General features: G+C 39.5%; 1 protein-coding gene across 6 annotated transcripts in view; it reads right to left on the reverse strand.

The window, feature by feature from the left end:
• The window catches only part of CAPRIN2 (caprin family member 2), a 32,049-nt gene that overhangs the window by 6,472 nt on the left and 10,034 nt on the right, over positions 1-15,543 (reverse strand). For 5 of the 6 annotated variants that reach the window (XM_033057998.1, XM_033058002.1, XM_033058001.1 and 2 more), the window contains 8 exons: positions 13,869-14,030; positions 13,323-13,366; positions 11,152-11,997; positions 6,578-6,709; positions 6,299-6,386; positions 5,795-5,850; positions 5,105-5,206; positions 2,675-2,827 (listed from right to left, as the gene is read on the reverse strand). In XM_033057998.1, the coding sequence (XP_032913889.1) occupies positions 2,675-2,827; positions 5,105-5,206; positions 5,795-5,850; positions 6,299-6,386; positions 6,578-6,709; positions 11,152-11,997; positions 13,323-13,366; positions 13,869-14,030 (1,583 nt within the window). The remainder of the gene's footprint in view (positions 1-2,674; positions 2,828-5,104; positions 5,207-5,794; positions 5,851-6,298; positions 6,387-6,577; positions 6,710-11,151; positions 11,998-13,322; positions 13,367-13,868; positions 14,031-15,543) is intronic. The other variant, XM_033058003.1, reaches the window with a different exon arrangement.

The following is a 15,543-nucleotide window of genomic DNA, read 5'->3' on the forward strand; positions in this document are numbered from 1 at the left end:
CTTGATTGACCATAGCTACTGTACTCTGTCAGTAGAACAATCACCATACAACAAGCTATTTTCCTTCTATGGGAAACCCACTGTGAAATCCACTGACTACTTGTCCTACAGCTCAAGCTGAGGCTGGGACAGCCTATCCTGAGATGAGATATTCACGTATGGGAAGAATCTGGGTCTTTCTACATGTCTTGGAACCTGATATAACTGCTATCCACTCAAGCACCATATTAGACATCATTTGCCCCTTCAGTAAATGGAGCTTCATATTTCCTATGCACTTAATGTCCCCCAAGAGTAAACACATAACCTATGTCTTGTCATTCAAATGTTATAGTCTGGGCACTACAACAATGAGCAGATATTACTGTTAGTTAAATCTAATAACCCAGACTTCAGTCACTCCAGTGACTATTACTTTATAGCCAGTAACAATTACCAGAAATAATGCTGTCAAAAGTGACAACTAATATTGACATCAAATAGGCAAAGTCTGTTTTGATTAAAAGGATCTAAATTTCATGTGAAGAGTTGTCAGCAGTACTGGTACTGAATCTACAGATGTATCTAACATTTTCCAAGACTATAAACGCTCTGAAGATAGACTTGGGCAAAAGCCACAGCTGGATGATGCAAGAAACAGCTTCACAGCTTGACAATTCTTGCCATTTGCAGATGTCCTTATAATTAAAAATAAATGAATACTTTTCCCAGGGCCAAGAGACCCAGTATTGCCTCTAAGAGGCAGTAGAAATGTCTCACGATACTGAAGCGTTAAGCATAAATTTGGAACCATTGTAAATTAAAACAAGTTGTTTTATTTTTCAGTTTTGGATCACTTCATCCAGTAAATAAAGTGATCCAAAACTATCCTTTTTCTAAAAGAAATTTGAGAATGCAGGACAGTCAGGCTATCATCACCCACATCCTGAAGAATTTGTAACAAGTGGTCTGCTTTTTCCTACAGTGAGGGTTACAGGTGGAATTCAAATCAAGGACTAGGACTACAGGTCAAGCCTGCCTTTAAGCTTCCATAAGCACAATAGCAGCAATAGGATGTTTGAGGAACTGTAATCAGGTACTTCCATTACTGTCATTGTGATACCTCTTTGGCAGGGAGTCATCCTGGCTATCTACTCGAGTCCAATGGCTGTGCTTTCCCAGCAGTGATGAGAATCTAAGCAAAGTAAGGAAGAAGAAAACCCTGCACTGCAAAGTTCAAGATTTCTACCACTACAAGAAGAATGAACATGCTCATGACTTAGTGATAAATGTTTGCCAGGTTTACCCAAAAATTCCAAGAGCTATCTCAGACACTTAACATCTGTGAAATAATGGAATTAGTTCAAGTGAACTTTCAGTGATATTGTTATGAGCAAAGCTGTCCGAACACAGCAAGTTCAGACAACCAGAATGACTGAGACCAAGACTTCATATTTATACCATGGCAAATGCTTATCTTCTAGACCAGGTCACCAAAGATTCCAGATTACTTAATCACAGCATGCTGCCACTTCTCCACTTTCAGGAAAAATCACCACCTAATCACTTAGCATAATTTAAATACATCTAGCTTAGGAAAAAGATATCTCCCTACCATAAATTGCCTTATTTGCAATGTGTATCACAGTTCTGTGCCTCTGAGGTAGGTTCAACTTGAACCTCTTCTACAAATACAGAAAACCAAACAGAAAAAGCCAATGCAGTGACTTTACTGCAGACCACACCAGGATGTCACAGAAGTTTTAGTTAACTGCTGTGATCTGAAAGTATTAGATAGCTTCTTCCACTTCCTGCCACACATCTCAACACTGCAAGACAGATTGTCCACCAAGTTGTGAACTACACCTAGTACTTGTTAAAATGCAGACTGCCTTTGGAGAATCTAAAGCTTGCTTTTTGAGAAAAACATTGATTTAATGTTTCTACCATCTTCTGAAGAATGTACCAGAGGAGTAAATAATGTTGCCTTCCCTGTACTTGATCTTAATGAAATGGAGACCCTTCCTCTGAACCTCTCTAAGCTTGTACTGCAGATTATCAGGAAGTAGTAATGCTGGATACTATTTTTCAGGCCATACACCACTACTGATGTTCTGTATTTGCAGTGAACATCTCAGACTGTGTGGTATATTTCCTAGATATGTACACTGACTACTTGTTAACAACATAGCATAATGAGCAACACCAGTCTTCCAAAACCACATTTTCCACATGCCAGTGGACTGAGTTTTACCCCTCTGAAGCAAACAGTACAGCAAGACAAACTCAGGCTTCTGAAAGCATTTTGTCCTAATATTTATATACTTCAGGATTCCCTTTCTCCAATGAAGTCTGTTATATTTGAAATCTTTTCCTAAGAACAGTGTAAGCACAGTCCACCTTACTTTAGGGCACAGTTATCAACCTGTTGATTTCAGGCCTGATTTCTCCCTCTTAGTTCCTTGAGGCTAAGATGTCCTGGTATTAGTTTTTTGGCACTATACAGAGCAAAACCAGAATCTTTGTTGAGATGATCTGTTAAAGTTCTGAAAGAGCCAGAGAACCAGAGGACTAACCTAGGTTTTATTGTTAAAACAAAATGATCAAGTTCTGTACTATTCCAAGAGGAGCCAGCTCCTTGGTGTTAGTCCCAAGTTAGCCACATCATTGTCAGTTCTGTGTGCTGCATACTTACAGTCTGCATAGCCTGAAAGGGAGCTGCTGTTATTGTGACAGAACTGCTGCTTGCTGGAGGAGTCTGAAAGCTTTGCGCTGGTGGCACTGTCGGCATGGGGGTGCTTGAAGTAGGCAATGGCGACTGTGGCTCACTTGGGAGGAGAATGGTTGCCTAGGGGAAGAACAAATGTGATGAAAGGTCACTTGATAATTATCAGGCAGTAACAGAAGCAGTTAATTTGTTCTAAAGCCTAGACTGGCAGAAGTCAGCAGTTTCTACAGGATGACATTTGGACATAGCAAAGCTACAAAATAGCTTTTGCTTACAATTTCAAATCTTGCTGTGCATCCTCAGCAAACAGTACTTCTATTGCAGTCTCTGCTGATTAAGTGAAATGTGCCTATGAGCTACTATACATACCATTCTTTGGAATAATATCACCACAAAGACACATTAGGTATTTTTCCCTACCCCTAAAGAACACATAGAATGCTTTCTATCCCATTTAGTAAAAGATTCTTCGGCTGATATTAAAAATTACTTCTCTTTTCTGGAGGAACTAAAGAAACTTTTTTACCTTCCACCTTAATTATATTTCAGATGAGAAACAATGCTGAGCTGTCCAGACAAAGTATTAACCAGCATTAGGCCTCAGCTGTGCAGATGGCAAAATGAAGTGTTGATTTAGAACACCAATATGTAAAGGAATCGGGAGTCAAAAGGAACATGTCTAGAGCCTCACCAAAAAAGATGGAAATTGCCCAGGTGAGCTATCACAAGTAAGGTAAATATTTAAGTTGCTGAAATGGTATCAGTGGCTCAGAAATATATGAACTTGTCTGATAGAGGTTGGGAAGTATAGTTCTCTTTCTCTTGAGAAAGTGATCTTGATGCCTAGAGGAAGCCATAATGCACATGCTATTACAAGTAGTACTACAGAGTTCTGGTGAAGCTATGAAACACCAGTGCAAAAGTTGAAACAAATGGATTTTGAAAGACCAGGACAAGCATTAATTCCAAAGCCAAAGTATTACATAGTCATCTTAACCAAAGCTTCAACTAATTAGCTTTAGAGATTCAGATTACTCTTCTTACACAACTGGTTGCACAATTAGCCTTGCAAAGTCAGATCATTTTAAGAACAGTACACTGCTTCAAGCACTTAGTGAAGTCTGCAACACACCTGCCTTACTGAATTAAATGGAAAGATATGTTGTACCTCTGGTAAGCTCTGTTGAACAAGGCTTTGCAAAGAGTGTATGTTCTACAGTTAGCTCACACTTGTAACGTTAAGTTTAGCAGTTGCTTAATACTTAAATGCAGAGCCTAGGGCTAAAGACTACCAGTCCTATGTTCACCAGGTACACACCACAGTGCCTCAGACAGCACTGAGGTGTTCTTGCACACCAGGAGAAGCACTGTCACCATGGGGTATTCCCTGGTCGTGCTGGGACCAAAACTAAACTACTGCTTTCCCTGGAAAAGAAAGACAAGAGTTCAAGTTGAAGGGACTAGAGATAGGCTAGGCAAAAGCAACCCTAATTGCAAACAGTATGCTTGCATTCTACTAATTCAGATGTTCTAATTTATAGCACACCACAAGCCTTCTGGATGCATATTGAACAGCAAAGTTATTGAATTCTTGTCAGTAGAAGGAGTCTCATGGCATTGTAGAATTGATAGGTGTAAAGAATTTGGACAAAACTGCTGATTCAAGAGGTCATAAGACTAATAGCCCTATAGCATATATATAGTATATATAGTACATTAAGAAATAGAGTAAGTACTACATAAACAGTATGCTGATAACATGTACACCAGCAAAAACAATGTAAAAAGCAAGAACATTTCCTGTTATAATCCACACACTTTGAATTGTATAGTCCAACAGCAAAGAGCCAGCTGCGTTCTTGAACATGGCAACACAATTCACAAGAGGTCTTTAAGACAGTGATCAGAATAAATTGAAACTTTTCAGCTCTAAACACTATTTGAATGTTTAGTTACACAAATACAATTAAAGCCAAGTTTTAGGTCTTAGCTGAACATCAGGAAGTCAGATTCCCAGTATTTCTTCAGTTAGTGTTTGAGAGAATCTCATCTTCAGATTACACACAGGTTCTGCTATTTCATGACAATACCCATCCCAATTTATGCAACCTCTTTGTCATTAGAGGGAATATTCTACACTGTAACTAAAGCAAATATTTATGCTGCTTCCACTTTTTAGTGAGCATTTTTCACCCCACACCCTTCCTGTATCATGAAGCAGACTGTTCACTTTGCATTCATGCAGTATTAGCAAGACTTTTCCACCCAGACTGTAGGCTCTGTTACTGCTGTTACTTGTATGTTGTTCAAGTACAGTTATTTAGGAGGGCCCCAGCTCAGCATTCTGTTAGGGTTGGCTGTCAGATCTGAATGCCAGTGAACTCAGAGGTATGGTACCTGTGGTGTCACCAAGTCTTCAGTTTCAGAGCCAGAAAGAGCAGGATCAGCAGATGCTAGGGATGTATTTGAACTATGCAGCGCCATGGATGAAGTAGCAGCCTTGCAAGGAGAGAACATAGAGAAGGTTTCAGAAATATCAAATGTAAATGCTTGGTTTCACTAAAACTCACACCCTCAGCACGTCCAAATAAACCTCAGAATAATGCAGGGACTGAAGTGTTTTGACCAGTCAGTTTTTTAGGAGTTCTTGTTAGTGGTAAGGAAACACATTTAAAAGCAAAAGTCACAAGACATGCAAGCACAGTGACTGAATTTAAGGTTGATTTAACCACAACTACCAAAACTTGAGATAAAATATTTGGTTGTAAGGACCTTGAAGATGAAAACACGCTATCTAGAAAAGAAACTAGCTGTTCTGCACATAACTACTGGCTATGACCTTAATCTATAAGTAAAATATGCAAACTATTTCAGCATGTCTTCAAGATACTTCAAGAAACTTCAAGCATTTACTGCCCCTTTTCAACCAGAAGAGCGGCCAGCTTTGTCAGCATTTGAGTGATCTTAGACTCGCAAGCTACTACATTGTATGAAATACAAAACTACTGTCAAGAAAAACAACTGAAGTATAAGTCCATGCTGGTAAATAACCTCTGCCTCTTCAGGACCGTCCTAACTTCAACTTACCTGAAGAGGTTGTTGAAGAAAATCACTCTGACTTGGCAGTTTCTGCTCTTTTGAAGCTGCAAAAATAGAACACATTAAGCAACATTTTCTTTTAAATTCAAACACTACATATAGTTTTGGTGGGCAGTTCTATTTTTAAAAACATTTGGTATGCGAAGATGCAAACTATTTTTACCATGTGGAGTGCAAATATTTAAGCCTAGCATCAGCAAACTACACCCAATTGAAAACTTCAGATTTTTGGCAAAAGAGGACAGGTATTCACTGACCAAAATATTTTTACCACAGAAAAGATACCCACTTACCAGATTAAAAAAAAACCCAAAACAACAAAAACTGGGTAATTGAGTTCTACACCCCCAAATCCACCCAGTATTTTAGCATGGTCTGTTCTTTGTATTTAAACGAGTTGTCTTCACCAGACCTACTGATCTACAGCCCAAGCAAACCCTATTAGCACTTACAAAATTTTACATACCATTTACATTTAAGAGTATCACCTACCTACAGGACTACTTGCTGGAGTAACTGAAGGAGGTTGGGATGAACCAATGGCACTTGGTGAAGCTTTATCAAAATCCAGAATGGACTCCTTTCAAAAAAAGATCACCATTGGGTAGGAAAAAAATGAAACTCTAGATACAAATAAAACATTCTCACTTGACAAGCTGCTTTTAGCTAATTAGGGTAAATTCATTCATTCAGTGCCAAACACATCAGCACTGTTTTCCCTAACTCAGTAGGAACTGGAGCTTTGTGCTACAACAGCAGAGAAAAACATACTTGCATGAAGTTGTAAGTCCCTTGTATCTGAGTCATCAGATCCTGAAGTTTTTCCCTTCTCAGTACTGGATCTTTTGGAAGAGTTGAAGTAGAGCAAAATTCTGCAGCTGGCTGATGTACAGGTTTAGGCACCTAATAAGGAGAAATCACATTAAAACTAATACTTGAAGCAAGACAAGCCACCTTATCCAAATATACTTCCAGAGTAACCTAGAAGTGTCAGAAACTGTGGGCCAAGCAGTTCTGTGCTGTTAGTGATATTTCCTGAATCAAGTTCTCACTTAATTAGAAAAAAAAATCAGCTTCCTGTTGCTACAACTAGTTAAGCCACAGATTTCATAAAATGGTTTGGGTTGGAAGAAAGCTTGAAGATTATCTAATTCCAACCCCCTGCCATGGGCAAAAACACCTTTCACTAGATTAATTCACTTCAGTTTCTTGTAGTCAAATGTGAAGTATTACGCTGCATCTAGTGCAAAATTAGGCACTTCCATCTAAGGAAACTCACATATCTGTTGAAGACCAGAACAAACTTAAAAATCAAAGCTACATCACTCAAGGTTTACTTCCTCCCAATAGAGCCTACACCAACAAATGCAGATCTTTTACTAGGAGGGCATTTCCAGACACTGTGAAGAAATTGCACCCAAGAGATAACTCAGTATGAGACCAAAGTAACTCAGGATGAGACCAAAGTATTTCTACTAAAAAGTTAAATAATCTCAATGCACCACCTCCTGCAGAAAGTATTACATCCAAGTTTGGCATAAATACACCCATGCATCCACACAAGAGCCCAATATGGACTTTTGCAGGGCTTTATTACTGCTTGATTATCCCAGCTGGTTCTCACTCCGCTTTAAAGGAGTGAAAAGTTTTGTCAGAACAAGTCAGTTTAAGGTAACAGAAAAATCACCATAGTAAGCTCTTAAGCAGCAGAAGCCCTGTTATTTATAGGGTTACAATAATACTAGACTGTCTAGATAGTCTAACATGTCTTTTGAAAGCAGCATGGAGAAGAGGTAGGCCCATGAGAAGTATTTTAAACCCGTAATTTTTTGTGATTCTCTAAAGTTTTAGGGAAACTCAACTGGTCCAATGTTGAGGTATGCAGGAACATGTGAAAGCCTATTTTCTTCCTACAGGACAAACAGCTGTGTTGCTAACAGGAGGTTACAGCAGTTTTATTGAGCGTTTGCATGAAGTCATTGGAAAATACATGGCAGAAGGGCATTTGTGTTATGATGACAGTTGTCACACTAAATCCACCACAAACTGATGAAGGGCTCTTTGTCCACTTTCAGGACAAGCCTAAAAACACTCTCACATTTCCTTTTCAACAGTTTTCTGAAACCTTTGCAGAAATTCCAGTAGCATGCACAGGCAAGAAGCTTACAGCACATGATTAACTCTGGAGGACTCAGTTTCTATTATCTATGTGACCCACATAATAGCTGCTTGATGAGCTGTGAGAAGTTTTACTTTATTCTATTGTTAAAAGAGTACATCTTTGTACAGCTCTATCTTAATTAGAAATTCTGCTGCTCAAGCACTACCTTTAACTACCAGTTAAGTACAAGTTTATATTGCTGTAGTTTCCAATAATGAACACTAACTATAGTTTTTAAGGATATAAATATAGGACAAAGGATACAGTTGTATAAATCAATCTCAGCGAGTTATAGATTAAGTTACTGGCAATCTGGATCTTTCTGTCCATCACTTTTAGTCCTCATTTACAAAAAGCCTTAATTTTACAGCACTTGCTATCATAGTAAATCTATTATGGGTTAAACTGATCCATAGTTTTGTTACCCTCTTGCTCCTCACTACCATGTCTAAGACGCAAGGACACTACCAAACTGGTTCTGTGTATTTGGAAATGGTAACAAGCCATTAAAAACTAGCAGCAGACTCTGACTCATTAGTCTAGCTCAGATCAAACCTGTACATGCTAAGATTACTTAACATTAACCTGAATGTTACTTGAACCACTAGACTTGAACAGCACTGGTAAATTCAGAGTCTAATTTATCATAAGAAATGTTTCTGAAACCTAACTTCAACACTACTTACACATTCAGATAAATGTATCTTGACTTACATCCAGAGAATTGACTGACAGTAGAAGTGGAACATCTAGAATTTGTTCTAGGACCTGTTAAACCCTTACAAACAAACCAATGACCACTTTGGAATTTGGCTACTCAGAATACCAGGGACTCCTGTTAAAGCTGGATTTTTTAAAGAGACTGAAGGTCTACCTACATGCAACACTAACATACCATTTTCAACCACATCATTTACTAGTGAAACTTCATTCTATGGGACAGGACTTTGAGTCCTCTTTAGCTTTGTTAGCTAAATGAGGTAGAATGGTGATACCTAAGCTGCAAGCAGTGATTGCCATGTAGATAGACAATTAAAATCCACTTTCTACTCAGAGCAGCATTCACAACAGGTGTGACACACTTGATGACAGCACAAGCCAAACTGTTTTGCTTTCCCATACCAGACCACAAATTCAGCTCTAACCAAGTTTGCTGGTTAGAGTTGGTTCACAAGTTGCACAAACATTTAAACAGAACAGTTCAACAGGTCTGCACATCAGCTCACCCTGCTGTCTTACACTCAGCTTCATAGGTATTGCAGCTTAAGGTATGCTAAGTTAAACAAGCATATTTTAATAACCCAAAACACAAATTTTTAAAGACTTCAGAGCTCTAACAGTTTCAGCTCAGAGGGCATCAGCATTGGCACAGGTCTTTTATCTGCCATGCCTGCATCCCTGCACAAGAGCATTCATAGATTCTCTCAGTCAAACAGATCCAGCTACAGCACTGCATTGCCTCTTTTATAAGCAAGGGCAATAGTTATCTGAATAGCTTAACATGGTTTTAATTGTTCTTTTTATGTACCTCAAGTCAAAGATGCTTTTTTAAAAAAACTGGTTACAGAAACTAGTTATGTTTACATAACACTTGTTAGTATATTTACATTACACTGTTTTCTACTCATTCAATATACTTTTGGTATTAGGATTTCCCAATAGCTACTAAGCAAAAATATATCCACTAAGCAAAAATAAAGCCAGCAGATGCTTTCCTATGGTCAATGTAAATCCAAGTTTGAATACTTTAAAATATGCTTTGTTTGTTTACCTCAGCAATCCCCCTTTCAGTGACCTCACATTCCAGCATTTAGTTTAATTTTGCCAGTATATTGCACACCAGCACACTACTAGGGAAATTTTGAAGCAGCTTGCAAGTTTCTCCAGATGACTGGAGACTCTCCTCTTTACTCACTGCAGCCATTTTCTCAACCACTTAAGCCATTCATCTACCCATCCCATAGTAAAATAAGAGGAAGTATCTTGCATTTAAGGTAATCTCACACTAGAAATTCCAACGCACCTTACAAGTGCTTGAGACTATTCCAGTACTTAGTTTCAGTTACAGGAAATACCGTGCATAGTGGGTGCACAACACCTATTTGTGCTCAGAGATACTTAGTGAGGCAACCAGGTTTTCCACATGTACCACCATCACCACCAGTGGACACAAGATCCTACTCAGCTTGAGTGTGAAGATGGGCCAAGCTGAAACACCTTAATTCCATGTTGTTACCCAGGGTTGCATTGTTACATACTTTTTTAATCTCGCATTCAAGCTTCAGTTTGCGGTCCCGCCTCTAGGCAGAAGAACATTGATTTTTGAGTTATGCCAAGCTTACTGACAAGATACAAGTTTAATCATTTCCCATGAGTAACATAGAATGTACTGGTTCCCGCTTTCTTGCAGGAAGACAGTAGTGGTGACAACACTGTGTACAGAAAACTGCCCATATTTTCTTCCTGTTGTATTTTCTTCCTGAAGTCTACCTTTAGATCAACATTTCTCTTAGCGACCTAAGGCAGACATAGCAGAGCTCAGTTATCAGTGATCAGTGTTTTTGCCACCCAGGCACAGGTGAGAAAGAAGGTAATGAGACCAAAGGGTAGCAGCCTGTTCAGCTATAAGCTATGCAACAGCTTTCATTTTACATTTCTAACACTATGCTATTGTTGGACTCCCAGGACAGCAATATGGTTTATGCATTCATCTGGAAATACATATTTAAGCCCCTGTACAGTTGGTATTACTTGATCTAGACATTAGATCTCTCTTGAATCAGCAGCTATTTTAATCAAAAGCCTAAAAATTACTGAAGTGTTATTCGCATGCAGCCACAAAGCATTTGATCCCTGGATGAGTCATACCTGCTTTGTACTGCTAACAGTGGCCAGAGCTAATAGCTGCAGATGAACCAAGTTAATTCTTCTGTCTTATGCATAAAGCAGTTATTCAAGGTTCAAACACAGCAATACTGTGCTGATGTAAACAAATCAAAGCAGACCATCTTGCTATTCAAATATAAACTTCAGCCACCAGAATTATTTGCCCCAAGAAAGAATGAAAAGAGTCTAAATAGTGGCCTACAAAATACACCTTAGATACCTCTGCTAATAGGTGGCTTTATTCCAATACACTAATGTCAAAAGCTTATGACAGATAATACTACATATGCCAACTCACTTCTTTGGGTTCCATATCAAACTTCTTTGGCCCCATCTGTTCCTTTGGCCCCATACTGGCAGCTGCCCAGGACTTCGGAGGGTTCTGTAACTGCAGTGATGACACTTGCTGCTGCCTGTCAGCTTTCTCCCAAGCCTCTCGAGTCTCCTGCTTCTTTTGTTCTGGCTCCTCCCTAACATGTGCAGCCCAAGCCTTCACAGGCTCCTGCTTCTTTTGCTCTGGCTCTTCCCTAACAGGCACTTCCCATGTTTTCATAGGGTCTGGCTTCTTTTGTTCTGGTTGCTCCCTAGTTTGGGTTACCCAAGGTTTTGGAGATTCCTGCTTTTCTTCTGGTTCTTCCTTAACTTTGGTTACCCAAGGTTTTGAGGACTCCTGCTGTTTCTGTTCCTGCTCTTCCCTAACTTTTGTTACCCATGGCTTAGGTGATTCCTGTTTCTTCTGGTCCTGCTCTTCCCTGACCTTTGCTACCCAGGGTTTGGGAGACTCCTGCTCCTCTCGGACACGTGCTACCCACGCCTTTGGAGCTTCCGGCTTCTTCTGTTGTTCCTCCTCCACATGGGTCTCCCAGGGCTTTGCAGACTCACGCTTCTGTTCCTCCTCTTTAACACAAGCTTCCCAAGGCTTTGGAGAATCTGGTCTTTTTAGTTCTTGGTGTCTAACACGAGCTTCCCAAGGCTTTAAGGTCTCTTGTTTCTGCTTCTGTTCCTGCTCTTTAACATCAACAAGCATCTCCCAGGACTTTGGAGGTTCTTGTTTTCTAGCACACTCAGCTTCCCAAGATCTGGGCTCTTCTGGCTTCTTCTTGACAGAGTATTCTGCTTCAGGCAAATAACGCCTGTTGAGAAACTATATAGACCAAAGAAACTTAATGGCTCCCAAGAACACATTTTGCTACTACAGTTCAGGTCAGTTAAATTAGGTCACCCAGCTACTGAAAACTGCTGACTAAAAGCAGAGCCTAGACAGTCTAAGCACTAGTCATAGAAACTATGTGGCCATGGTTTTATCTTACAACACTGCAGACTAGCTTTGCTTGGCATGCCACAGAGAAACAGGGAACAGAGCTGAACAGCACAAGTAAAACCCAGCTGAGTGAATCTACTGCCCTTATCCTCAAAGCTACCTCATCATGTCCCTAGGCAGTGACAATGTCAAGTTCAATACTGATTTTTATAAAGGTAGCTCTCCTTCTAAGCACCTAAAAAGCTCTGGTACTATATTAGCAGACATTCTGCTAAGCACTCCAAAAATACTAGGCAGTAACCACATATAACCTTCATTCTTAGTGGAGCTGCAATACCAAAATGTCACCAGATTCTCAGATTTAGTACCACTGGACTTCAGCTGCAGGCTATGTTTAATGTCAGTAAGTCAGAGTTCAATGATGATGTCCTAAGTTTTTCTAAGTTACCCCTTTGTCACAAACAGAGGAAGTATGTACAAGGCTCACTGGCTGAGACATTTTTCTGGCTAGATACCAGATGAGAGGCAGGTAACAGTGTTAGCAGTAGGTTACAAAAACTTGTTCTAGAGTACACCCTCTAGTGGGATACCTGGGAAACAGGGATTCAGCATTTCAAGAACCAGTATTTCCACTTAGAAAAAGACACCCTTTCCCACCTTCTGAACCAGCTCTAATGATTTCTATGCTACTGACAGTCAAAGCCTCAGTTCAGGAGTCTGAAGAGCTGCTGAAACATGTCTACACACTCATGTGCACACAAATCTGCCTTGGGTTTCCTACTTTTGTGACAAATCAGAGTAAGACCAACATTCTCAATCCCACCAATATCAAGCCTACTGCAACAAGCTTAGCTTTTACAGACAGCTTTAGTAGATGCGTATTTTCTCTATTTCACAGTACACAAAAGATCAGTGTTTCCACTCTAAAGGCTGATGCTTTGTTTTATTCAGGAAAGTGCCAGAGCAATAAAGTACTATACTGCTTCATATAATCCTGCTCCATTAATCCCAAAATAAAACTCCAGATGCCATAAATTTGGGGTTAAAAATAGAAAGGCAACCAAGTCTTTAATGCTTTCTACATCAAGCAACACCTAGATTGCTGTTCAGACTCCTTTTTTAAGTTTAAAAAAGGGTTGCAGAAGAGCATTTTTGTGTCTGATAAATCACAATACTAAAGGCAAGCAATTAACAGTAGAGTATCTTACCTCCTGTGGTTGTATTTCAGATTTCATAAGCTCCATAATGGATTCTAGAGAAAGGATGTTAATTTGTTTCAACCGATCAAATGCAAAAAGGCAGATCAAACAGTAGCAACTCTTTAAATGTATTTAAATAGCAGTACCAATTTGCTAAACCAGATATTCCCGAAGTTCACCTTGCCATTCAACACACTATTTGTAGACAAGCTTTTAGTTTCTAAGTTTTAGACTAAACTGCAGAAGTTCAGAGTTAAACATGAAACATTTTATAGTATTCATAATTTTGTTACCCTACTATGTAGCATTCCCTACACACCAGACAGCTCCCACATCTTCAACTTGCTCAGAAGGCAAGAGCATTCTATTACTACAATTTAGTGGTTTTCCTACATTAGCTGAAATAGGTCTGCAAACCCTGCAGGTTCCATTTCAGTTTCTACATTGCAAGTAAGCTACAGCACAGCATTCGATTTAGCACCAAGCTATGCAAAGTCAGTGCTCAGTTCAACCCTTTCCCAACTGATATAAAAATTGAACCCTGTAATATTCCACCTGGTTCTTTGGTAGACTCTCCTTTTGACAGGTGTCTTGTTTTCTCAGGTTTTCTATTTACTTCTTCCAATTCTTTTACTGGCACAATGGTGCGAGGAGTCGGAATACTTTCAAAGTAGCCAGAGTCTAGAAGTTTGGATAACAGGTCCTTCATGTGTTTATCTAAAGAGTAAAAGCCCATAAAGTTAAAATGGAAAAATCTGAAATAAAGGAGTATTCAGATTAGAGATTAAGATTTGTTGCTTCCTCCCTTTATATGAACTGCAGTTTCTCCAAGTTCACACATCTTACCAAGCTATAGTAATAAAATGTTTTAATAAAGAAAATTATTTATGGGACTCTTTAATGCAGTTGAAAACATCTTTGCAATTCCAAGGCAAGATTGCAGCTTGTGTTTAAATGCCCACAAGGTAAACACTGAGCCACCTGGCTTCCCACAAGCTTAGAAAGAGCTTTGCCTATCAAATATAAACTAGCCAGCATTGATACTAAAATCATGTGAGACTGCAACAGAGGTAAAGCTAAACAGAACTACTCTACAAGACACTCTTGCTGGTAACAGGATAGTGTCTCAAGGAAAAGTTAAGAGCTGTAGAAACAAGCAGGGGAAATGCAAGGGACTGATACCAGACTGAACTTCTCTGAAGCTGGAAAAGATTCAGAGCTGACATGGCTGAACAAAAGCTTAACTGTGTACTCTGAGAAGCACTGTCCAGTTTGCTCCTCTGTGCAAACAAGAGACAGCAGCTTAGAGTAGAGAGGAAGACCTCAAGTAACAGTGATTATAGAAATTGTTTCAGAGGAGCTGGAAACAGGGCAGCCTTGAGAACAGGAAGAACATTCAGCAGAAGATCACTCCTACCAATGACAACCACACAAACAAGAATTGTAGCTAGAATTTAATATGGTTATAAAAAACTGTCATCCCAGGCAATGAATGCTAGTAAAACAAGCTAACAGCTTTATCTGAAGTCTAGCTTGCACACAAAGGGATTCAAGACTGACACTAAAGGGATAGAGCTACTGAAAAACAACCTATTCATGTCAACAGATACAAGGCTAAGGTTACCAGCCTGTAGCAATCCAAGCTTGCAGTTTATCCAGAACTACATGCAAAGATTTAACACCTAGTTATCAGTTCAGCTACCTATATGTGGAAGTTAAACAGGGTACATTAAGGCTCTGTTCAAACAGCCGTTTCAGCATTATCATCAGTAACAACTGAAAAATTCCTGCCACACAGCTGCTACCAGATTGGTGTAAACACAACAAGCAAGGGCTGTTTGCAATAGCAAAGACACTTCAACGTGATTAAGGCCAGTTTCCTCACAAGCAGTAGTAAAGCGGAACACAATATGTATGCTGGCTTACAACCAGGGATTTTGGAACTGTGCCAGAAATGAAAGAAGATCTGCAGAGTCCCACAGATGTTGGTATGCTTGAAAAGCAAGGACACCTGCATTACATCAAAGAAAGACTGCACTGTGCATAATGAGAGGTGCCAGCAAGTTCCATTAATTACTACCCTTCCCTAGTGTGGCATCCTGCACTGTAGGGAGACAACAGGTATGAGTCTAGAATTCCTACAAAGAAAGGAGGCTCTTCAATGCTGTGGAACCTTCAGCCCAGGGCCAATGAAGCTCTGTAACACATCAGTGCACTCAACTAAGCATTT

The sequence above is a fragment of the Catharus ustulatus genome, chromosome 4 (genome assembly GCF_009819885.2).
Source record: "Catharus ustulatus isolate bCatUst1 chromosome 4, bCatUst1.pri.v2, whole genome shotgun sequence".
In the NCBI taxonomy this organism is placed as follows: domain Eukaryota; kingdom Metazoa; phylum Chordata; class Aves; order Passeriformes; family Turdidae; genus Catharus; species Catharus ustulatus.